At 52.8% G+C, this 24,992-nt stretch overlaps 2 protein-coding genes across 4 annotated transcripts; both read left to right on the plus strand.

The window, feature by feature from the left end:
• The first annotated feature begins 363 nt into the window (after window positions 1-363).
• On the plus strand, window positions 364-18,367 carry CSF3R (colony stimulating factor 3 receptor). 3 transcript variants are annotated; one of them, XM_082363089.1, is made up of 17 exons: window positions 364-2,995; window positions 4,225-4,279; window positions 6,204-6,287; window positions 8,525-8,821; window positions 9,750-9,873; window positions 10,029-10,216; window positions 11,039-11,208; window positions 11,324-11,477; window positions 11,570-11,649; window positions 12,044-12,257; window positions 13,139-13,327; window positions 13,728-13,829; window positions 14,442-14,588; window positions 14,699-14,839; window positions 15,046-15,139; window positions 15,386-15,467; window positions 15,851-18,367. In XM_082363089.1, exons 3-17 carry the CDS (start codon window positions 6,224-6,226, stop codon window positions 16,328-16,330), a joined length of 2,526 nt encoding a protein of 841 aa, XP_082219215.1. In that variant the 5' UTR covers window positions 364-2,995; window positions 4,225-4,279; window positions 6,204-6,223; the 3' UTR covers window positions 16,331-18,367. The 3 variants fall into 3 exon arrangements, with proteins under 3 accessions (XP_082219215.1, XP_082219216.1, XP_082219217.1); XM_082363090.1 differs by having other exon boundaries at window positions 15,389-15,467; XM_082363091.1 differs by lacking the exon at window positions 14,442-14,588.
• Window positions 18,368-18,433: 66 nt separating this feature from the next.
• Window positions 18,434-24,968, plus strand: MRPS15 (mitochondrial ribosomal protein S15). The gene is made up of 8 exons (XM_082363514.1): window positions 18,434-18,681; window positions 18,984-19,028; window positions 19,924-19,999; window positions 20,828-20,876; window positions 21,358-21,442; window positions 23,052-23,110; window positions 24,375-24,566; window positions 24,819-24,968. The coding sequence occupies exons 1-8, from the start codon at window positions 18,546-18,548 to the stop codon at window positions 24,954-24,956; spliced, it is 780 nt and encodes a 259-aa protein (XP_082219640.1). The 5' UTR covers window positions 18,434-18,545; the 3' UTR covers window positions 24,957-24,968.
• The last annotated feature ends 24 nt before the right edge of the window (window positions 24,969-24,992 follow it).

The following is a 24,992-nucleotide window of genomic DNA, read 5'->3' on the forward strand; positions in this document are numbered from 1 at the left end:
GTAAGGAAACTGAGGCTTGGAGAGGGTAATCAGCTTCTCCAAAGTCCGCAGTCCAGTAGATCTGCACTGAGAATTCTGGGTGCCCTGTGCTGAGGCTGCAGGCAGAGAAGAGAATGTGGTCTCTGCCCTCAAGGAGCGCACAGTCTAATGAAGGAAGCAGACAGACAACAGCCGCTGCAGCATTACAGCATCACCAAGGAGGGAGGGCACCCGACCCAGCCCAGAGAGATGCTCAGGGCAGGCAAGGTGCCCAAGAGGGGGCAGGGCCGATATTTATACGGCCCTTTCTAGACTCTGAGCTCCCTGAGGGCATTTGAGCAAAAAACCCAAAGAAGGGGAGGGAGTGACCCATAGAGTGACTTGGCCAGCCGGAGGTGACAGGGGCTCAGCCCCCGAGGGAGGCAGCAATGTGTCCAGGTGAGGGGTGGGGAGACCTGACAAAGGCAGAGAGAGGAGATGAATTTCTGAGTTCTTGATAAGCCTGAGAGCTCCATCAAGGCAGAAACTAAGGCTGCTTTTGCTCACCATCATGGCCCTGCAACCTACTTGAGGAACAAGTTTTCTGAATGTTGAACAAAAGCCCCATTCTCCTTCATTAGGAACTGACTGGATGTGACAGTGTGGGGGAGGGGCGTGAAGAATGACTCCTGGGTCCCTGGGTTGGGGGACTTGGGGGTGATATAATTTACCAAGATGAGGTTTGCAGGGACTGGAGACAGGTTTGGTGAAGTGGAGGGAAGATGCATCCATTCAATCGTTCACTCAACGAATATTATGTATTGAGGGCTCCCTATGTGACAGACAGTGTTGAAGACCCTGGAGATAAAGTTGGTTTTGTTTTTGTTTTTTAATTTTATTTATTTTTTTATTTTTTGGCTGCGTTGGGTCTTCGTTGCTGCACGTGGGCTTTCTCTAGTTGCGGTGAACAGGAGCTACTCTTCGTCACGGTGTGCGGGTTTCTCATTGCAGTGGCTTCTCTTGTTGTGGAGCACAGGCTCTAGGCACGCAGGCTCAGTAGTTGTGGCTTGTGGGCTCTAGAGCGCAGGCTCAGTAGTTGTGGCGCACGGGCTTAGTTGCTCTGTGGCATGTGGGATCTTCCCGAACCAGGGCTCGAACCCGTGTCCCCTGCATTGGCAGGCGGATTCTTAACCACTGCACCACCAAAGAAGTCCCTGGAGATAAAGTTCTAAACAAAACAGACTAAAACCCTTGCCCTCATGGAGCTTCCATTCTAGTGGGAGGTGGGGCTGGGGGCAGCCAGTGTCAGATGGTGAAAAGGGTAATATTAGGGGGGAAAGAGAGCTAGAGAGTGAGGAGTGGTTGCAATTTTTTTAAAGGGTGGTCAGAGAAAGCCTCAATGAGAAAGTGACATTTGAGCAAAAAACCCAAAGAAGGGGAGGGAGTGACCCATAGAGTGATTTGGGGGAAAAGAGTCCAGGCAGAGGAAACAGCAAGTGCAAAGGTCCAGAGGCAGGAGGGAGCCTAACAAGTCCAAGAAATAACAAGGCAACAGAGTGGCTAGAGCACAGCAGCAAGGGGGAGAGTAATCACAGGAGAGGGGCCAGGGAGGGAACGGGCCCCGGGTTGAGCAGGGCTTTGTAGGTCATTGAAAGGACTTTGACTTTGAGTGAGATGAGAGCCCTTGGGAGTTTGGGGCAGAGGATGACATGAATTGACTTCTGTTTGATCAGTACCACACTGGCTGCTGAAGGAACAATAGACAGGTCGGGGGGATGAGGATGAATGGAAGTGGGAGACCAGGGAGGGGGCCACTGCAACGATCCAGGTAAGAGAAAGGATGGCTTAGAGCTGGCTGGTATTGGATTAAGTGATATTTATATTTTCCAATTTTTCATCAGGAAAATATCCAAACATATGGCCAAGTTGAACTTTACAGTGAATACCTATCTACCCAGGATTCTGGTTATATTTTGAAAGAGGAGTCAGTGGGATTTGTTGAGCATGTGAGGCTTCTGGGACACCTCGGGGAGGTTGCTGCAGACAGTTGGATATTTCGTACTGGAACGAGAACTGGAGCCCAGGTCTGCCCCATCACAACAGACTCAGAAACCCACTTTCTCTAAAAAGGATCGTATGTTATAGACACTCTGCTAGTCTGTTGGTACCTAATCTTTATTGCATCATAAACCCAATAAACTGTGAACAGTCTGAACCCTCTTTAGAAAAATGCACAGAAAATTTTTTGTAAACAATTGCAGAGGAATTGTGAAAGACATAAAATGTAGTCTGTTTCACTCAATGAAAAAATATTCAGTTTGGCAGAATCACTGTGAGTTGACATTACTAATCTCTAGTGAGCCTGTGAAGACCGGAGCCTCACAGGCAATCCCCTGTCTTGTCGCCAGAGTCCGCATTCCTCTGTGTGGCCTTTGGGCCACAGTAAGGAACATGCCATGCAGAGGGAGTCGGGAGGAAGGTACTGTGTAACAGAGTTCCCTGTAACCTGGAGGACGCCCCTCTGAATATTGGGAGGATCAGGGCCCCAAGTCTAGTGCTAAAAAGGGGCTTAGGGCCGAGCGAGCCTTCGAGCCAGGGTCTGTCTCCAAGTGATGTTCCCCCAGGGCAGCGGGGTGAGGGGGCATGGGAATGGCACCCAGGCGGGTTAGAGCCTGGGCCCTGCCGGCCTCCGAGCTTTGAGGTCAGGAAATCCGGAGGCAGAGGAGGGGGATAACGTTGCCACATCCCTCTGCCCCTTTAAGACCCCCGAGGCAGGAAGGCTGCCCGGGCCCCACCAGCTTCCCTCCTAGGCTCCTTCCTGGGAGGAAGGGGCTGCCCGTGCCAGCTTCGACAATGCAAGGGCGGGAAGGAGGCTGGGCAGGTGTTGCAATCCACAGCCCCTGCGCCTGTCAGAGGCCGAGCCATTAACGACAGGGCTGGGGAGAGCAGCCAGGCTGTGGCTGTTTTCAGGAACTTGCCTTGAAGAGGAGAGCAGAGACCAGAGAGGCCAGGCGGGTGCCCGGCCGCGGGCTCCAGCGTGAGTAGGGGAGCCCCAGGGAGGGCTGGGCCTTGGGCTCGAGGGGACCCTGGAGTCCCAGTTACGCTCCCCCAGCCTGTCAAGGGTGTCCGTATGCAGGGGGCCTGGGAGCAGAGCTCCTGCCTTTAGGATTTGTCCCTTGGAACCAAGAGCCCCGGATGCTGAGTTACTTTTCCCAGGGTGCCCCTACTTTTCTTTGCATTGGGGAAGTCACAAACAGACAAATATCTCTTTGAGGACAGATCTGGGCTCAAGAAAGGGCTGGACTCAGGGAAGGGCGTACTCATTGTCTCTCTCTCTGAACCTATGTCTTAGCTGCTCCCGGGCTCCATCCCTGTCTATTTCACTCTCCATCTCTCTTTCCTCCTCAGCCCCTCTCTGGCTTGCCATGCCTCTGAGCTTCTCTCTGTCCGTCTCAGAGTCTCTCTGTGCCTCTCTTTTTGTCTCTCACGGTTCCCTTGGTCTCTTGAATCTTAAAATCTCGAGTATCTCTTGCTTCTCAGCCTCTGAGTGCCTCGGTCTCTGTGTATCAGCATTCTTGTCTCCGGCTCTTTTCTCTCTCCTGCCTCAGTCTTTATCTCTGTGAGTCTCTCTCCATCGTTTTGGTCTGTGTATCTCACTTTCCTACTTTTTCCGCCTGTCTCTCTCTGTCTGAACCACATCTGGGAAGTCCTCTCCCTTTGTTCATTCCCAGCCTCCTCCTCCCCCCAACCCTCTTCCCATGGAAAGAATCTCCACGTGAAGGGGAGTAGAAAGAGCAGGCGAGAGAGGGGTGTGAACTGGAGAAGGTTGAGTGTGATGGGAGGGAAAGGAGCGGAAAACAGAAAGGAGGGGGAGTGATGCAGTGACCCCAGGGGACAGCGTGGTGTGCTGGGACTCAGAGAGAGGCCAGAGAGTGAGCCGAGATGGCTGGAGCAAGAGGGGAGACTGGGGGGCCAAGGAGCAGGGGACTCAGAAATGGGGCTTTGAAATGTGCGGTGTGACACAGACAAAAGCAAGGTGGCAGTCCCAGGAGGCTGTGACCACGCAGCCTGTAAGCAGGGGAGGGAGGCACTAAACCATGCTGATTCCACGAGGCGGTGTCCCGCTTTATGGCGCGTGAAAATAACATGGTTATTGAGTACTTCCTCTATGCAGGCTCCGTATTAAGTGCTTTTATCACGGACCATCTCATTTCATCCTCACCACAACCCTGAGAAGTGGGTGCTATTGTTATCCCTCTTTCACAGATGGGGTAACTGAGGCTCAGAAAAGTGAAGTAACTTGTCCAAGGTCACCAAGCTGGTAAGTGGCGGAGCCGGGGTTCAGACCAGGTGGTCTGACTCAGGGCTGGGCCCCCAGAGAGTGAGACCATGCTCTACCTGGCCCCAGATCCCACTCAGCTGGGGTAGGGAGCACCCAGGGCTGCCGTGGGGGACCAGGGACTGATGCCAAATGTGCCAACCCTTGGCAACCCTGGGAAAGGATGCCTGGGCCCCTGGGGGTTTGGGGTTGCATTGCCCACTCTGGACAGGAGCCAATGGAGAGGGATGAAGTGGTACTTCACTGGGCAGGAGGGCTGGGATATGATCAAAAATACATGGAGATGGTCACCAGTGTCCCAAAATCTGGGCCAAGGAGGTTAAATCTTCCCCAACAAGTGGGCATGGTGGATAATCATACTGGCATGCTGTAAGAAGAAAGTTGCCAACCACTGATTGGTAGACTGGGGTGCTCTGAACAGTTGTGCAGGTTTCTCACTGCACAAAGCTGCCCAGCAAGCGCAGGTTGAAATTCAGCCTGTTCTCTAGTTGCCAGGTCCTAGTGTGGGGCTGCATTTGTCCAGAGGAAGGGGCGCTTTTTTCGTGATTTGCAAAAAGGTGACTTATGGGCTAGCATTCACCTGGTATCCTGATACTGCAACACGTAAGGATAGACCAGGGGTTTAAGTAAGACCCAGGAAGGCAGGAATAGCCTTGGGTATCTGGGCATTTCTTATTCACACCTCTCTCTTGGAGGGAGAGAAAAGGGAGAGGAGTTTAATTCTTTCTGAGCACAGGGGATCAGCTGAGACACCACCTACATGTATGTGTTCATGTATGTACAGGCTGGTGATTCCCACTGACCTGCCACCAAGAGCGTCAATTAGTGCTGGAGGATCAGGTGTCTGGCCCCAAGACCCCAATGGGAGCAGAGTGGAAAGGCTGGAAGCCCACCCCAGCAGTAGAAACCTATGCATACTTCCTGAGACTAATGAACTAATTAGAGGGAACTAATGCTCCCTCCATCTGGGCACTGTCGCCATGACCACAGGATGCCTGGTCCCAGAAGGCCTCCAGAGGTCTGTGCCCAGAATTGGGGGTATCCTCCAGCCCACCTTCCCTTTAGCCATCTCTGCGGCAGCCGGCTTCCCGAGGTGTAACCTGTCCTCAGCTACTCTGTGGAGTTGTCCCTTTCTGCCAGGGAGCGTCTCTGACGCTCACCAGCGTCAGAGGAAAGGACTTTGAGCATGGCTCACCCAGGAGGACCTGTCTGGTACTCATGCATGTGCAACATGGACATGCCAGAGAATTAATACCCCAAGGGACAGCCCTTGACCAACGGGGGGCAGGAATTGGTGAATAAATGTTCCCATTCTCTCAGCCAGCCAAGGGATGAATTGTCCCTTGGGTGGACAGTTCTGAGGCGTGTTCTACATGGCTCCTTGGAAGGTTCCAGCGGGATTGAGTCCCAGTTGTCCATAAATGTGACTGGCTTGATGACGAACCCTTGTGTTGGCTTTCCCTCCTTGCCCATTTCATTCTCCCCACTCCCTCACTCTGTTCCTGGAATCTTCCCAAAATAAACTCCCTGCATGCAAGCCTTCATCTCAGGCTCTGCTTTGTGGGGGGCAACCCAGCTAAGACAGAACGGAAGTGGAGAAGAATACTGTTCCCTGTGGCTCCTTTCCCTGCTCTCTCCTGGAAGGCAAATAGAATCATAACAGCGGCTGTCACTTACAGAGTCGTCTCCTATGTGCCAGGCACTGTGTGAAGCCCTTGACTTGTATCATTTTGGGTCTTCCTCCCAAAACCCTATGCAGTATAGGCTGTTGTTACCTCCATTTTGCAATGAAACTAGTCTCAGAGAGATCAAGTAACCTGGCCGAAGCCACACTGTGGCAGAGCAAGGACTAAGCTCAGCTCTGACTGCAAAGCCCATGACCTTAACCATCGTCCTCTACCTCCAGGTGAGCACCAAGCCGGCACTATGGCGGGGCTGGGAGCCTGGAACCTAGCGGGAGCTGCTCTGATCATCCTGCTGTTCCCCAGAAGTGAGTGTGGCCAGGAGCGAGGGCGCCGAGGGGAGAGGGGAGCACAGGGAGAGATGCTGGGGGTGGAGGAGGGAGGCCTTTCCCAGCACTGCCACAGTGCTCCTGGGATTCCCAGAGAATCCCGAAAGAATCAACTGGGCCACAGATGTGGGGTAGCCAGATTCCCATGCATAGACCTCTGTAGGCAAACCACCACCTCTGAGGAAAAGTGAGAGGACCTGGGCTGGCCAGCCTGGAGAAGGTGGGGAAGACCCAGGTCTTGTCTGCAAATCTCTGCCGTGTTGTCAGAAGGAACCCCTGAGTCCTGTGCAGCCTTCATGGGCAGCAAAGGGATCAGGGTGGAAGCCGTAAGGAGGCAGCTTTAATCCTGAAATATAGAATCCCAGGGAATTCCCTGGCGGTCCAGTGGTTAGGACTCTATGCTTCCATTGCCGGAGGCACGGGTTTGATCCCTCGTCATGAAACTAAGATCCCGCATGCCACGTGGCACGGCCAAAAAATAAATAAATAAAATAAAATAAAAAGAATCCCAGGCAGAGCTCTCCAGACTATGGAAACTCTATCTTGATAGGTGGAGAGCCTCCCATCTCTGGGGGTATGCAAGCCAAGGCACAGCAGGGGTCGGCAAACTTTGATGTAATGTTCAGCTTTGCAGGCCACATACAGTCTCTGTTGCATGTTCTTGTTTGTTTTTTGTTTGGTTTGGTTTTTAACCCTTCAGACATATAAAAAATGTTCTTAGCTGGCAGGCCATACAAAAACAGGCCATCCTAGCCCTGCTGTGGAGGACTCAGTATCAGGTGGAGTTTTGAAGTAAACAGTTGGCAAGTTTCCTTCTAGTCTGAAATTCTGAGTCTGTGGAGTAGTAGAAGCCTCCAAGAACTTGCTCTGTGACCCTAAACAAATTGCTCCTCCTCTTAAGGGCTCAGCATCCCCATCAGCAAAATGGGCTGAAGAACACCTGGGAGAGGAGAGAAGACATCGTGGGCAAACTGCAGTGCTTACTCGTTTATTCCATACATATCCACCAAGGGCCTGCTCTGTGCTAGGTGCTGGGAATGCAGCAATGAGTGAAACAGCCAAGGTCTCTGGCCTCACAAAACCCATGGTCTAGTTTGGGGGACAAACAAGCAAATAATCACACGACTACATAATTATGAAGGATAATAAGAGCTTTGGGAATGTTCAAGGGGCTTGGCCTGGTCTGGTTGGTCAGAACCTGGTCTGGTTCCCCGCAAGACACCTAAATGTTAACCAGGTGAAGGAGGAGTGGGAGAGAAGAAAAGGAGCCCCTCCAAAAGGATCAGCAGGTACAAAGATCTGGAGATTGGAGGGAGCATGGTGTTTTCAAGAAATAGCAAGAAGGCCAGAGTGATGGGAGCTGGAAAAGGATGGTCTGAGCTGGAACCAGGAGGGTTAGGCAGGGGCCAGGCCACAAGGGCTGTGAGAAGGATCTGAGTCTTTATCCTAATCATGGCAGCAAATATTTACATGCCAGGCACTGTTTTAAGTGCCTTACACGTGTTCTCACATCTAATCCTTCCAACAAAACTAAGGTAGGGACTTTTTATCCCCATTTTACAGATGAGAAAACTGAGGCACAGAAAGTCTCAGTGACACATCAAGGTCACATAATTAATAAGCAATAGAACCAGGCTCTAAACCTAGGCAGTCTAGTTCCAACATCCATGCTCTTATCCATCATACCATACTGCCTTTCAGAGGAATAACGTGCCATTGAAGTGCTATGATCAAGATGGGGTAACAATCAGATTTGAAATCTGAAAAGATTGCAGTGGCTGTGGGGTTCCTATCATTCTAACCATTGTTTCACCACTGCTGGGGAGGGGACTAGTCTCCCATCTGGTGGTGTGCTGGGGTTGGCTTGCAAGCGCTGATTGTCTACATCTCTTCCCAGGTTCACATTCAGTGATGTCACACTGGTAGCTTGAAATCAGCCACGGTGGGAATATTTACACCAGGGAAAGCAGCCCAGGCTACAAACCAGGATCTGTTTCTCTCTGTATAGCCAGCTGATAAACATTTACCCACACACCGCTATCTTGATCTCACCCCCAGAGCCTCTCACAGTCCCCATACACACCCTCCCCATTCCAGCGACACGTCTTGGGAGCTAAAGCATGAAGGTAAAGGCACAGAGTCTAGGGGTACTGAATCTAGGAGCCCAGCTCTGCCAGGCAGAGGAGTCACTTATGGCCCCTTCTCTTCCACCCCAGGCCTGGAGCAGTGCGGGCACATCAGCCTCTCAGCCCCCATCGTCCGCCTGGGGGATCCCATCACAGCCTCCTGCATCATCAGCCAGAACTGCAGCCACCTGGGCTCGGAATCGCACATTGTATGGAAGTTGGAAGCAGAGCTTCAGCCCGGGGAGAGGCATCAGTACCTGCCGAATGGGACCCTGCAGTCCACCATCACCTTGCCCCACCTCAACCGCTCTCGGGCCCTTCTCTCCTGCTGCCTGCACTGGGGCAACAGCCTGCAGATCCTGGACCAGGCTGAGCTACAGGCAGGCTGTGAGTCCCTGCAGCCATCCACCCACTCTGCCTCCAATGCCCTCCTGCCAATACTAATAAGAACTATTCTTTCTTGAGCTCTTGCTCAATAAGCACTTTAAAGGCACAATATCATGTCATCTTCCCTACCAGTGGGTAGTGTTATTTAGCCCCATTTTGCAGATGAGGAAACTGAGGTTCGGGGAGGGTAAGTGACATGCTAAAGGTCACAAACTAATAAGGATGGAGCCAAGATTTATAACAGGCAGTGTGTCTCGAAAGCCAGTATAGTAACCACTACTCCATATGGCTGCCGAGTAAGACCAAGCCCCCAGCCATAGGAGGGTGTCTCCAGGGAGAACATTCTCTATGAGCTGGGCTTGCTCCCAGCTTCTCCCCTACCCCAGTCTCAGCCTTCTATTCAAACTGAGAAGGATGGATTTGTGCCAAGCCAATGTATAACTAAAAACAAAGAAAGACCAAGGTTCTCGTTTAAGAATCAACAACAGTGAAAGCTAACACTACAGAGCACTCACTATATGCCAGGCACTGCTCTGAGCGCTGTATACATAGTAAGTCACTCAGCCCTCACAAGAACCCTAGGGGGTAGGTATATTACCATTACCCCCATTTTTCAGATGAGGAAACTGAGGCACAGAGCCGTTAGGTGACTTCAAGATCACACAGCTAATGAATGGCAGAACCAGGATGAAAACCAGATGCTACACTGTTACTGTCAAAGGGGGCAGAGTTGAGAGGGTTGGAGACTCTGTGGTACTTATCCCTGTACGTGCCTGTAACTTAGCTTCCCCCAGGGCTGCCTCTCTGGGGTCACCCTGCATGGAGACAAGGGACTGACCCAGGGCAAGGAAATGAGGCCAAGTGGTCCCAGTAGGAGCTTTCTGAGTGGTCTTACCTGAAGCCCTCACTCTCCCCACCCCATACACAGACCCTCCCGCCACACCCCACAACCTGTCCTGCCTCATGAACCTCACAACCAACAGCCTCTCCTGCCAGTGGGAGCCAGGCCCCAACACCCATCTGTCCACGAACTTCACCCTGAAGAGCTTCAAGTGAGTATGGGTCTCTACACCAGCCCCCGTTCCTTTGGGTCCTGGGACAGAGCATGGGTAGGACTGTAGGGGTGGGGAGCCAGAGGCAAAGATGGGAGCAGAAGGGAGCCTCGCTTTCTTCCACCGCTTGACACCCAAGCCTGGCTTGTTGGCAGGAGCCGGGGCAACTGCCAGAGCCAGGAGGACCCCATCCCCGACTGCGTGCCTGAGGACAGGCAGAGCCACTGCTCCATCCCCCGCAAACACCTACAGCTGTACCAGAATATGGGCATCTGGGTGCAGGCCAAGAACGCGCTGGGAACCAGCGTGTCCCCGAAGCTGTGCCTTGTCCCCATGGACGTCGGTGGGTGACACTGAGTGTGGGGGAGGGGAGCGACCCCACCATGAGCAGACACAGAGAGGCACGGGGAGGGAAACACAGACTCAGCGGCAGACAATGAGATGCTAGAAGACCTAGAGGTGGAGGAAGAGGAGAGAGAAAAACAAAGTGGATGCAGTCGTAGACAGAGCTATGGAGACCCAGACAAGGACGTGGAAGAAACACAGAGGCAAAGAGATACACTCATTAATTCTTTCAGCAAATTTCTTGAAGTGCCCACTCTGAGCTAGGCACTGTTCTAGGTGCTGGGGATACGGCAGTAAACAAAATGGCAAAAATCTTGCCCCTGAAATGTTACATTCCAGTGGGCAAAATAAACAAAATAGAATGTCGGGTAATGGCAAGCGTGATGAGGAAATTGAGCAGGGGGACGCGATGGGGAGAGGGGGCTGCGATGGGGAGAAGGGGCTATTGCTATTTCAGGAAGGTGGTCAGGGAAGGCCTCACTGAGAAGGTGACATTTGAGAAGATCCTTGGAGGAAATGAGGGAGCAATCCACTGGATATCCGGAAGGTAAGTGCTCCAGGCAGAGAGAACAACCAATGCAAAGGCCCTGGGGCAAGAGTATGAAACAGAGAGAGAAACAGACACATATACAAAGACAGACCTGCAGAAACAGGATGACACAGAGATGAAGAGACACAGAGAGAGACAGAAAGACACACAGATCCCATAAATGGAGACCCAGAGAAGAAATGGAACCACAGACAGGGAGACAAGTGGAAGCTAGGATAGAGCCCAACAGGACTGATCAGAGAAAGGGTCTGACGACCCCTCTCTTGGCAGTGAAACTGGAGCCCCCCACACTGTGGGCCCTGGGGCCCAGCCCTGAGGTGGCCCCGCCCCAGCCAGGCTGCCTGAGGTTGCGCTGGGAGACCTGGAAGCCAAGCCTACACATAGATCAGAAGTGTGAGCTGCGCCACCAGCCTCGGCTTGGAGAAGCCAGCTGGGACCTGGTGAGGTGGAGGGCAACCTCAGGAGTCTGGGGTGGGGCTGGCTGAGGGCAGGGTAAGTTGAGCTGGCACCGAAGGGCACAGAGATCCAGGCTCAGAGCCACGCCCCCCCCACCAGGTGGGCGCCCTGCCCTCCAGGACCCTCCAGTATGAGCTATGCGGGCTCCTCCCATCCACAGCCTACGCCCTGCAGATGCGCTGCACCCGCTGGCGCCTGCCTGGCCACTGGAGCAACTGGAGCCCCAGCCTGGAGCTGACCACCACACAACGGGGTAAGTGGGTGGTAACAGGCTGGGAGCAGCCATCAGGACCCAGTCTGGCCTCCAGGGCCCTCCCTGACCCTCTCTTTCTGCTCTATCCACAGCCCCCATTGTCAGACTGGACACATGGTGGCGGCAGAGGCAGCTGGACCCCAGGACGGTGGACGTGCAGCTGTTCTGGCAGGTAACCCCCTCTGAAGGCCATCCCTCCACCTCTTTCAACCCAAACAGACCCCTGCAAGCTGGGGCTCAGGACTCCAACAGGTCTGGGAGGCTTGGATGCATTTGTAGGTGATTTGCATGCACTTTGCATGTGCCTAGGAAGCTGGGTAGTGCCCTTCTGGAGAGACTACAGTGGAGGACTCATCTAGTTTGGTGCCTGCTGCATACACCGACTTGCTTTTTCCTTCCCTCCCTCCTAGGACCTGGCACAGAGGGAAGAAGGGAGAGAGGGAGGAGGGCTGGCTCCCAGCCTGGGGGGCTCAGTTCTTGGGACATGGCCACCCCATCTAGAAGCTCTCCTCCACTCCAGATGAGCTGGGCATCCCCTTATCTTTTCCCCCCTATGCCCACTGCAGCCAGTTCCCCTGGAGGAAGACAGTGGGCAGATCCAAGGGTACCTGGTCTCCTGGAGACCCTCAGACCAGGCTGGGGCAGACCCAATGCTCTGCAACACCACGGAGCTAAACTGTACCTTCCAACTGCCTTCAGAAGTTCGGGAGGTGATCCTTGAGGCCTATAACACAGCTGGGACCTCTCATCCCACCCCAGTGGTCTTCTTGGAGAGCGGAGGTAAAGGGGGCCAGCAGCTAGTAGAGCATGATGGTTAAGCATGTAAATTCGGAGGCTAGACTGCCTGGGTTCAAATCTAGCCCTGTCACTTGCTAGCAATGTGATCTGGGCAAGTTACTTACCCTCCCTGGCCTCAGTTTACTCATCTAGCAAATGGGGATGATACAGTGCCTAACTCAAAGCATCACTGTGAAGATTACGAGTTAAGACATGTGCCTGGCACAAAGTAACTGTTCCATATGTGTTAGCTATTATTATTATCATTAGCTAGAACCAGGTTAAGCCGGTGGTGGTGCCTACACACACACAGTCTATTCTGCCAAGGAAATGGGAAAGAAAGCCCTAAGTTTTTCCAGCTAGAACACAGTCCCTGAGTTAACTGCTCATTCTCAGGGGATCAGCCACTACCAACCCCAGGTGCCCCTGAACATGGGTCCTCATGAAGTGAGACTCACAATAACAATAGCTAATATTCCCATTTCCCAGCCATGTGACCCTAGGCAAGTTACTTACCCTCCCTGTCTCAGTTTTCTCATTGCTAAGATGGGGGCCGTAGTTGTGCCCCACAATGGGACTGTTAGCAGACTCCGTGAATTAATGCATACCGAGAACCACACAGCGTTAGCTTTCATCATCACCAAGCACAACTCCATGCCAGGCCTGTTTCATGTACCACCTCATTTAATCTGCACCATGACCCTACGAGGTAGAAACTTTTATCATCGTTTCCACCTTACAGATGAGGAAACTGAGGCTCAGATGTTGACTTACCCAAGGTCACCCAGCTTGTAAGTAGCAAAGGCCAGATTGAACCCAGGCATCTGGCTCCAGGGCCTGCATTCTTTTCATCTTCATGTCATCATCTCCTACTCTGTCTCCAGGCCCACCCCTGGGCAGACTCCACACCATGGCTCGAGACCCTCACAGCCTCTGGGTGGGCTGGGAGCCCCCCAGCCCTCAGCCTCGGGGCTATGTCATTGAGTGGGGCCTCGGTCCCCCCAGCCCCAGCGGCAGCCCTAAGACCTGGAGGATGGAGCATAATGGAAGCATTGCAGGGACCCTGCTGCAGGGTGAGGCAGGCCTGGGGGGCTGGGCAGGTGGGCAGGGCCTGGGAGAGGGGGGGACATTTTACCTGCCTGACAGTAGGAAAGGGGCGAGCTGAACCACCCTAAAGAAGCAGATTCCCCAGTCTTTCCTGTTCTTTCACTGTTCTCATCTCACATCCTCAGAATCAGGAAGTCCCTCCTGCAGTCTAACTGGATCCTCTGTTTCCAGCCCTGACTCTGCCACCTTCCTAGCTCTCTCTTCCACTCTTTGCCCCTTACCCGCACCAAATGGTCTGAAGAAGAGACTGCAGAGGCCAGCCCTGCAGAATGAGGTCCAGGTTATCCCTGAAGTCTGAGGTTAGCCCCCGACCATCATCAGAGGCTAGCCCCTAACCAGGGTGCCAACCTTATTTTCTCTCTACAGAGAACATCAGGCCCTTTCAGCTCTACGAGATCACTGTGACCCCCCTGTACCAGGACACCAAAGGACCCTCCCAGCACATCTATGCCTACTCCCAAGAGATGGGTTCGTCAGCCACCAAGCCTTTTCTCAGAATCCCCTCCTCTCTCTCAAGGCCTGTCTAGGCCCCCAAAATCAGGAATACGAGGGAACATTTTCTTCCTCCCCTACCTCTGGCCCAGAAGAGGGTCTCTCCCAATCCTAAGGTTACCTCTGGCTTACACTGGACCCCTGTAGCTGGAAAGAAGTCAGGTGGTGGGGTAATAGAAATTGGGCAGTGAGCACGGCAGAATTCAGGGAGCAAGTTTGGCAAAAACTGATCAGGTGTCACGTGTGAAAAAAATTAAACTGAGGACCTGGCATAAACTTAGAGAGTCAGTGGCAGAAATCAAATAATGAACCAGACAAAATCAGGCCTGGCAGAAATCAGGTAGCGAGGCTTTGGAGTCAAAGAAGAGCAGGTTCAAATCCCAGCTCCACCACTTATTAGCAGTCGGTGGGATGCAGGGAAAGTTCCTGGGAAAATGAGGCTTGGACATGAGTCCCCCTGGACTCTCTTCTATCACCCACCCCCACAAAGTGTCCCAGTTCTGGGGTCTGGGGATCCACAACAAGTCCAACTGGGCTCTCCCCGCTGCCCCGCTCCCTGTCAGCCCCTGTACCTCTCTCTTCTGGCAGCCCCCTCCCATGGCCCAGAGCTGCATCTAAGGCACGTTGGCAAGACTTGGGCCCAGTTGGAGTGGGTACCCGAGGCCCCTGAGCTGGGGAAGAGCCCACTTACCCACTACACTATCTTCTGGACCAATGCTCAGGACCAGTCCTTCTGTGAGTCTATCCTCAGTGCCCCACAGCCCCAGAAGGCCAGGGAGGGCGGGTTCAGAAGCCCTGGGGAGGCTCAGCAGCCAGCCCAGACTCACCATTCTCCTCTCCTCCAGACACTGTCCTGAACGCCTCCTCCCATAGCTTTGTCCTCCGTGGCCTGGAGCCTTCCACCTTGTACCATGTCCACCTCATGGCTGCCAGCCAGGCGTGGGCCACCAACAGTACAAGCCTCACCCTGATGACCTTGGCCCTAGGTAAGGGGAGAAGGGGGCTGGCAGGACAAGGCTGTTGGGAGGGTGCCTCACCCAAAGGATCTCCATTTTGAAAGTAGATAAGCCTTGCGTGGATCCCCTGATTTGAGGGAGGAGACCCAGCCCTGCCCTTGGATCCCAGTCTGAAGGAGGAGACCCAGCCTTACCTACGTGCACTCTTGCCTCTTCTGGCTTTCCCCTCACTCTAGAGGAGTCTGAGCTGCACATCCTCCTGGGCCTCTTCAGCCTCCTGGTCTTGCTCATCTGCCTCTGTGGGGCTGCCCAGCTCTGCTGCAGACCCAGGTGAGTCCTTTTGAGAGACCTGACACCCAACGAACCCTGCGTACAGGGAAGCGCAGGCCTGAGTGAGCCAGTCTAGGCTCCTCTCAGCCTTGCCAGGCCTCAGGACCCAGGTCTGGGAGTCAGGCCCTCCACCTTCTCCTCTCTACATGAAGGGGTCGTCCCTTCAGCTGCTGGGAGTAGGTGGGAGAAAGGATGGAAAGATGGGAGGGCATGCCTGACCTAGCCTTCACCCACCCCCTTCTCCAGCAGGAAGAATCCCCTCTGGCCAAGTGTTCCAGACCCAGCCCACAGCAGCCTGGGTTCCTGGGTGCCTACCATCACAACGGAGGTGAGAAACCGCAGGGAAAGGGAAATGGGGCTGGGGGTTAGGCTCCCACCCCAGGCTCAAAGTGAAGGGGTACCCCTCTGAGGATGAGTACTCGGGCCTTCCCATCACTTCACCTCTTTGGAGCAAAGCAGACCTGAGTGCGAATCCCTGCTCTACCCATTCAAAGCCTCAGTCACCTCACTGTGAAATGGGACTAATCCCATGCAGAAGCGCTGGGGAGATTCACCAGACTAAGTCTGAACAGCACATAACACGTGTCAGGAACATATGAGATGCTTTGCATCCTTTGAGTAACCCTTTGAGTTTCAGCAAAAAGCAGCAGGAAGTGGCTGGGGCAGATATCTGAAATGAACCAGGCTCTCACCCCACATCTTTATGTCCAGGATACCTTCCAGCTGCCCAGCCTTCGGGACTCCAGCATGCCGCCCATCACCAGGATCACGGTGCTGGAGGAGGAAGAGAAGAAGCCAGGACCCTGGGAGTCCAATGACAGCTCAGGGACCTGTGGCCTCCCCAGCCTGGTCCAGGCCTATGTGCTCCAGGGGGACCCAAGAGTACCTTGTACCCAGCCCCAGCCCCAGTCTGGCACCAGTGACCAGGTCCTTTACGTGCAGGTGCTGGGCAGCCCCACAGGCCCAGGGCCTGGGCACTACCTCCGCTGCGACTCCACTCAGCCTCTCTTGGGGGGCCTCACCCCCAGCCCCAAGTCCTATGAGAACCTCTGGTTCCAGACCAGCCCCCTGGGGACCCCAGAGCCCCTAGTCCCAAACCCAGAGGATGACTGTATCTTTGAGCCACTGCTTGACTTCCCTCTCCTGCAGGGGCTCCGGGTCAGTGGGGTGGAAGGTCTTGGGGGCTTCTAGGGCTTCCTAGAACTCCCCACCTGGGCCTGCTTCTTGATAAGCCTGGGCTATCCAGAGAAGAGGAGGTCAGTAAGCCCTCCACTAAAAAACCCCCAGCCCCAGGAAAGGCAGAAAGGCTCCCAGTCTCCCCCTATCTCTGGCCCCTAGCATCCCTCCCCCATCCCCCCAATTTCCATGGGCTGGGCCTCCCACTTCAAAGGCCAGAGAATGCTTTTTCAAGCCCTGCCCACTAGGCTTTTGTACTTGTTTCCTATAATTTCAGTCTCTTAAACTGGTTTATGGTCTGATTTGGTTTGGCCTGGTTTTGAGAAACTCTTGAGTGTGCCTGAATCTCTGTTCTTTTTCTTTTCAGAGCCCTAGAAATCGGGGGGAGGGGGGTTACTCCTTAGAATCATTCATTTATTTATTCTTTCCTTAATTCCTTCATTCAGCCAGCCCTCACCTAGCATCTAGGCCCTGTGCTGGCAGAGGGGGTTCCAAAATGACTAGGCTCAGTCCATCCTCAATGAGTTCCCATTCTAGGAACTTCCCTGGCGGTCCAGTGGTTGGGACACCGCGCTTCCACTGCAGGGGGCACAGGTTCGATCCCTGGTGGGGGAAGTAAGATCCCGCATGCTGCACAGTGAGGCCAGAAAAAAAAAAAAAAGAGTTCCCATTCTAGTGATGGAGACTTGAGAAATGACCATTAGGGTATGGTGGCCAGGGTTACCGAGGGAGTCACAGAGAACTGTGGGACATGGGGAACAGACCTCAGAAAAGAGTAACCCCTGTTGCAGAAATGTAATTTAAAACAAAATCTCCTGCCAACATAGAAAACCTCTCCACAAGGGTAAAAGAGGAAGAAAACTTTTTTTTAATTGGATGAGAATTAAACCAGAATGTCACAGGCAATCAGCTCCAGAGTTTGCAAAGATGAAGAGAAATTGTATCTGTTTACACAGCCAAGCGGATACAACTCATTGCATACATTTTCTCAAGATAATCACTAGTCCTCAAGCAAGAGGATGTGACAGCACTATTTGTCACACAGGGGTCATCCTAAATTCAGCTGGGAAATGGGGTAGCCACCTGGGTCTGCTAATTGCCATTAACCAAAGGAAAAATAAATTTCTCATATCTTTATGAGAGGAGGGAGGTTTGCAACTTGGAGCTGGGCACCAGCTGAAGTTAGGCTCCCACCCTCCAGCAGAAACTGGGAGACAGGGGCTCTATCTTTCTTAATGATATTTCAAAGAGATGGCTCCCAGGTCCTTGAGACACACATTCCTGGGTTGTAAAACTGGCAAGAGGCTTATTTAGCTTTTAAAAAGATTTACATACATCTCAAAAGGGCAGAGAAAGAACTCACAGTTACACGTATTCTAAAGTAAATGCTCTAAGAAAAGCAAGGGGGAGAAGAGTCTTTCCCTTTTTTGCACCGGGGAAAATTAAGATTTATTTTTCCTACTTTTAATTGGCATTTGTCCTTACACCCCCTCATTTCACAAGTATCAAAGCTGGTATTTCTTGAATACTTATTCCGGGTGCTTTGCACACAACTGCCTCAGTTAATCCTCTAACAACCTAAAAGGTAGATACTGTTATTACCACTCCCATTTCATGGTTGAGTAAGCACACTGTGGCCCAGAAAGGTTGAGTGACTTGCACACAGAATCACACAGCCAGTAAACGGCTGAGCTAGGATTCCAGCCCAGGGCTGTCCAAAATCACCGACCTTAATCACCACGCTACAACACTGCCAGAGAAGAGGGCTGAAACCTAGTTGTTCTTACAGGGGTCCATCCTGCACTCTGGAGGGAGACGGGGTGGAAATACTAGGTTGGGGGAAGAAGACACGACAGGCCCCAGGGAAGCCCCCAAGATAATCGGGGCCCAAGGTCAGGAACATGGAGTGGGATTAAGGGCGGGAGGCATGCTCAAGAAAACGTGGCATCTTAGAGTTTATACAGCACCTCACGCCACTAACGATGTCAGGCAACGACCAAGCTCCCTCAAACTCGCGCTACTGCTAACCAGACCTCTCCCCTCGACCCAACTTCGCGACATCACTGAGTCCCGCCTGCCAATCCATCATCTCGGTCCTCATCTGCTCCGGTCTCGCAACTGCACTCGATTGGTCGAGCCTGAGCCAACATGGCGGCGCCCGTATAACCAAGGCCGTACCGCGAAGGCGACGGCGGCCGTGGGGCGGGTCCCTTGGGGGTCAGAAGCCAGCATGCTGAGGGTGGCATGGAGGGCGCTGAGTTCGATTCGGACCCAGGCAGTGACCCAGGCCCCAGTCCTCGGGCTGCCGGGCGGAGGGTGCGCCAAGCTTCTCTCCGTCCAGCGGGACCTTCCCTCACGTCCTGGAGGTGAGGAGCTGAGAAGCCGCACAGCGGAAGTAGGGAAGTGGGGTTCGGCGGAGATAGAGGATACGCGGGAAGAGGTTAGGGGGGAGGGGGGCGGCGTGTAGCGGCAGGAGAAAGAGTGGTGAGTGGGGAAAAAGTAAGGCGCGGTGGGAGAGGCATGGGGTATTCGGGGTGCGGAAGAAATGGGACTGTGGTTCTCGCAGAGGGGCCGAGACCTTGGAAGAAGGGTAACGCGAGGGCCGTAGACGAGAATCGAGGCTGGACTGTTGAAGGAGAATGTCCTCAGCCCCCTCTTTTTTGTATAGGTCTCATCCTTCGGGCCGCCCGCGGATATGCCACCCAGAAACCAGGTAGGGGCTCTTGGGTGGGATTTGGGGCGGAAGAGAGATTAGATTGCCTGGAAGGCTTGGGGTGGCCAAGGGGACAGAGGTGTCTACGTGGAGCCACTGGGGGGGAGGGGGGTGCGGGGGACAGGGGTGGGCCGGAGGTCCTGCGAAGAAGCCCACGTCCACCTTATGACAAAGCCGTGGGCCTGGAGGCTGCATGAAGGGCAAGAGGAGGGAAGGTGGAGGGTGGGATATAGCGCTTCGTGTCCGCCCTTCCGAGGGGGAGGGTCTGGTTTCCCATTCCCAGGCAGTCTGCATAGCTGTTCAGATCTCTTACTAAATCTTAGTATTATTTAGTTAGTACTATTTGCATAGTGGCAGAGCGGAGGCTGACTGGAGAAGGCAAATTGATCTCTCCCATGCCTCTCCCTCACCTGCAAGCACACACCAAGGCTGAGGGTTTCCTGTGATCTCTATTTGGTGTCTACAATTCAGGCATCTTAAAGTTCAGGGTCCCTCCTCAAGCCCTTTATTTCATTCATGCAGTCAGCCAGCGAGCATTAGTTGGGTGTCTATTCTGTGCTGGGCCACAGACCAGACGTGGGGGATTCACAGGGAGTCGACCTCAGTCCGTCCACAGGAGCACCCATCTTAGCGGGACGTCTGATAACTGTAGAGCCAGACAGGTGTGTGAGAAGTGCAGGCACAGTACAGGGTCTTGGGAAAGGCTACCTACTCCCAGCATGAAATATCAAGGCAGATGCCCACAGGATTTGCAGAGGAGAAACTGAGCCCGGAGTTACCCAGTGCCTTGCTTGAGACCCTGGATGTCTCTGACAAAGTTGGTGAGAAGAGCCAAGTCCGGGAGGATGGGCAGTGAGAGTTGACTCTGGGTGTTTTCCATCCCTCCACTTGACAGTCCAGCCCAGCCATGAAGATGACCCGCTCCCTTCTATGCTGCTCAAGGACTACCAGGACATCCCTGGAATTGAGAAGTAAGCAGGAAGAAATCTCCTTGATGAGGCAGGGGGCCCTGGGAGGATTGGCAAGGAGGGGCCTTCGAGGTAGATGCCTGATATATCTGCAGCTTGAATATGGAACAGGGCAGAGAACTCCAGAAGCCCAGGCATGGTGAGGATGAGTGGGCAGCAGGGGCAGATGGAGCACACCTGCTTGCCGTTTTTGTGCTCTGGGTAAAGACCCTCTACCATGAGATACCAAGGAGGCACCATGCCTCACGGGTGTTTGTAGAAATCTTTCATCTCTTGATCCTGTGAGGGAAGAAATAGTGTCCCCATTTTGTAGATTATCAGACTGCCCAGTGTCATACAGCTCCTAAGGAGCAGAGCTGGAGTTTGAATCCAGGGCTGAAAGATACCAAAACCAGGATCCTCTGCTCAGCCCCTGTCCTGTGCAGTGGGAGCTGGGCAGCCCCTCCCGTCCCTCCCGCTGTGCAGTGTGACATGAGAAAGAAACAATGATTGTAGAACTGAAGTGTCTCAAGACAGATAGAACCATATTCCAGCTAAAATGGAAATCCTCTTTTTGCTCTCCCTGTGACAAGCCTGAAACACTTGAGCTGACAGCCCCAATTTTCTGTAGTTATCACATCATTCCATGTTCTCAGCCCAGCAAATCAGATCCGTGCTGACTTTGAATCCCTGGGAAATGGCACCCCACTTCCAGAGAGACTCATGTTGTAAAAGGAATTTTCACTCATCCTTGCTTTTCAAACTAAAATGAAAACAGCATTGCTCCCCTTCCTTCTTCCCACCCACCACCCCCGCTGACACCTGTCTCTCATTGCTGTGGTTTTTCCACAGGGTTGATGATGTCGTGAAAAAAATCTTATCTTTGGAAATGGCCAACCAGGTGAGTGGCCTTTGCCAAGCCTTGGCCTCTCTCAGTCCTCTCCTCTGAGACTCCCTCCTACCCTGGTAACACCTCCCAGCCCATGCTTCTCAAGTCACAGCACTTATCCCACTCTCATTCTATATCCACTTGTCAATACCCCCAGACTGAGCACCTCCAAGGCCAGGACAGTCTTGTTTCCCATTGTACCCTTAGCACCTGACAAACAGTAGGTACTCGATAAAGATCTAATGCCTGAATGAGTGAGCACGGTTTGGGGACATTCATCCAACATTCTCCTGTCAGTGGCATTGGCCTTGGGCTCACCTAGATGTGAACAGCCATGTGGTTGGCCAGAGACCATACCCTGAGGAGCAGAGTAAAGTCACGCCCTGAGCCTTGTGGCCTAGTTGCTACGACTGTGGCCCTGGCCCTGGAGGTATGAGGGCTAGTTCTTACAGGGTGGCAGACCTCACAGATTCTCGGTCTCTCTCTTCAACAGAAAGAGAAGCTAAAAATCAAGAAAGAGCAGTTGATGAACAAGGTCGTGGAAAACCCTAAGGACACCGGCTCCCTGGAGGCTCGAAGTTGGTCGGGGGGCCCTTGGGGAGTGGGGGTGCAGGGGAGTCTGCTAGCTGGTACTTGATCCAGGCCCCTCACCTGCAGATACGCGGGTATTAGATGTGGCTTGGTAAAGGGAGAGACGGGAAGGACCAAGGACAGTGAAAACTGGACTCTATCCATGATGCTGTAGTCAGCGCCCAGGTCCTGCCTCGTACCTCTGTATGAGCTCAGGCCAAGCTCCTCAGGAACCAGAGCTTGTCTCTGTCTCCACTCTGCAGTTAAGGTGGTGTGAAAGGGCATGGGGTCAGGGCCAGCGTTGCCACTGCACTCTCTACGGTGCTCCCAGAGCTCAGTGTGTGTACGGTAAGGGCCTGCTGTAGTGACAGCCTCTCCCTTGGGGCCACCTTCTGCTTTTGCCTTTGCAATATAGGTTTAAGTTAAACAGGAGGATAGCTGAGAGAAGGATATTCTGGGGCTTTAGGAGATGAGTGGGAGCTGATAATTCGGAAAACTCATTAATGAAAACACAGAGATAAGGATGGCAGCTGGAAGGGAAGAGGCAAGGAGGAGACCCTTGACAGTTTTGGGATCTTAAATTATTGCATTGGTGAGGACCTCCAGGGCAGTATTGAATCATAAACCATGATAGCAGCCATCCCAGACTAATTCCTGAATTTAACAGGAATGCTCTGAAGTTTTACCATTAAGAATGCTAATTTGGGGGCTTCCCTGGTGGCGCAGTGGTTGAGAGTCTGCCTGCCAGTGCAGGGGACACGGGTTCGAGCCCTGGTCTGGGAAGATCCCACATGCCACGGAGCAACTAGGCCCGTGAGCCACAATTACTGAGCCTGCGCGTCTGGAGCCTGTGCTCCGCAACAAGAGAGGCCGCGATGGTGAGAGGCCCGCGCACCGCGATGAAGAGTGGTCCCCACTTGCCGCAACTAGAGAAAGCCCTCGCACAGAAACGAAGACTCAACACAGTCATAAATAAATAAATAAAAGAACGTGAATTTCTTAAAAAAAAAAAAGAATGCTAATTTGGGATTTGGGGTTTGGGGATGATACCTTTATAAGATTAAGGAGCTTCCCTTCCTTATGCTTTGCTTTCTAAAGGAAAGATAATCCAAAGTCTTTTGAGATCTTGAAGTTCAGAGTGCTCTGGGAGTGATAGAGAGGTGTACAAGAGCTTTGGCGATTGTTATTCCTTGAGGTCTTCTTTTTTTTTTAATTTATTTATTTTATTTTATTTATTTTATTCTTGGCTGTGTTGGGTCTTCGTTGCTGCGCGTGGGCTTTTCTCTGGTTGTGGTGAGTGGGGGCTACTCTTCACTGCGGTGCGCGGGCTTCTCATTGTGGTGGCTTCCCTCTGTTGCAGAGCACGGGTTCTAGGCACGCGGGCTTCAGTAGTTGTGGCAGACAGGCTCAGTAGTTGTGGTGCTTGGGCTTAGTTGGTCCGCGGCATGTGGGATCTTCCCGGACCAGGGCTCGAACCCGTGTCCCCTGCATTGGCAGGCGGATTCTCAACCACTGTGCCACCAGGGAAGCCCTTCCTTGAGGTCTTAAAACATAACCAAGGTCTGGCTTTTCCTTCCTCTGTGCCCAGCTCTCATCCTCTGTGGTTTGTGGTTTCAGTTGTTGCCTTGACTGTCAAGATCCACAGTTATGAAGAACACATGCAGAAACATCGAAAGGTAACCCTTGGGCCTCACTCACAGCTAGCTGGGGGAGAGGAGCTTGAGTACTGATGGCCTCTGGGTCCAGAGAAACAGCTTGAGAAGCCAGGTGGCTAGAGCAGCAGAGCACCCACCCCTCAGCTGCGGTGGGAAACGCACTTCCCTCCCACCTCCAGGGGTGAAATGGGAGCCTTACAGGGCAGTGCTGAGTGTCACCAATGGTCAAGAACACAAACTTCAGAGCAAGGGCACAGCGTGTGGCACACAGTGGGCGCTCAATAAATAGTTGTTGAATGCGTGCATGGAGTCAGATTGCCCCAAGTTCAAATCCCAGCTCTGCCACTGCCACTTAACTGGCTGTGTGGCCCTGGGGAAGTTACATGTCCAAGCCTCAATTCTCCTGTCTGTCAAATGGGGATCATACTAGTACCCGCCGACAGGATTGCAAGGACTGTATGAAGTAATGGCAGCCAACATGACGCGTATAAAGTATTCAGGCCTCATGCTAAATACTTTACATGCATCAGTTCATTTAACCCTTATACTTGTCTTTGTATCCCATTGTACAGAAGAATGAGCTAGGCTGGCGTAATTAAGTTATCCCTCCAGGCACAGGCACACCACTAGGAAATGATGTGCTAGGACTTGAAACTTGGTGATCTTGCTCCAGGGCCCACATTCCTAACCATTCTGCTGGATCTCAGCACAGTGTCGGACACAGAGCTGCTATAATTAGGCAATTGCTGGTATTTTTAATAAACACACGGTTGTGAACACAGACTGGCCCAGCTCCACACCTAGCACCTCAGTGTTCCCTGAAGCTAGTTGAGCTGTTCCTTGGAGATCAGAGTTGGAGTATGGAATGCCAGCCCCACTGAGGGAGCAGTGCCTGGCTGAGGGCAGGGGTTTTCCTAAGCCTTCCCTCCTCTCCACCCCAGCTGACAGTTTGCTGAGCTGTGCAGAGGCTGAGTGGGTGGTACAGGGGAAAGAGCGTGAGATGTGGAGTCAGACCACTAGACCTGGATTCAAGACCTGACCTAACACAAGGTCCCGACCTAGCAGTTCTAGAACCTTTGATGAATCAGTTAACATCTTTGAGCCTTTATTTTCCCATCTGTAAAATGGGAATAACAGTAACACTACCTACCTCAGAGTTGCACTAATATTTGCCTAAGATTGTGGGGAAGTTTCATTGCCAGGGTAAAATGAACATCCTTTGTTACTGTGAAGTGGCACACCACTTACTTACATAATACTCAAAGTAATACCAACTCTCGTACAGGACAAAGCCCACAAGCGCTATCTGCTGATGAGCATTGACCAGAGGAAAAAGATGCTCAAAAACCTCCGCAAGACCAACTATGCTGTCTTTGAGAAGACATGCAGGGAGCTGGGGATTGAGTACACCTTTCCCCCTCTGTACTCCCGAAAACCCCACCGCCGCTGGGTGACCAAGAAGGCTCTGTGCATTCGGGTACGAGTCAAAACTGCTGCTTTGGTTGGCCCCACTCCAGGACCGTGGTGGGGAGAGCAGAAAGGAGGGGTCATCTGTTCCTGAGCAATGCGTGGAGCTGGCCCCGAGGCTTTGAGGTGGCTCCCAGGGCACGAAGCCCATAGAGAAAGGCTAGGGCGACCATCTGAGGGAGTCATTTCCCACCCCAGGTGCTCGAAGTCAGAGGTTTTGCATAGCGTTACAAAGTTTTTTCCTGCCCTCTCTCATCCCCAGGTTTTCCAAGAGGCTCAAAAGCTGAAGAAGCAAAAAAGGGCCTTAAAAGCTGCAGCTGCAGCAGCCCGGAAACAAGGCCAGAAGAACCCAGAGAGCCCTTCCAAAACTGGACCAGAGGCAATCAGAGAAAACCAATAAATGTTAAAATTATGTCTTGCTGCCTTAAAGAATAAC

Source organism: Balaenoptera borealis, assembly GCF_965194805.1.
Source record: "Balaenoptera borealis genome assembly, chromosome: 1".
In the NCBI taxonomy this organism is placed as follows: Eukaryota; Metazoa; Chordata; class Mammalia; order Artiodactyla; family Balaenopteridae; genus Balaenoptera; species Balaenoptera borealis.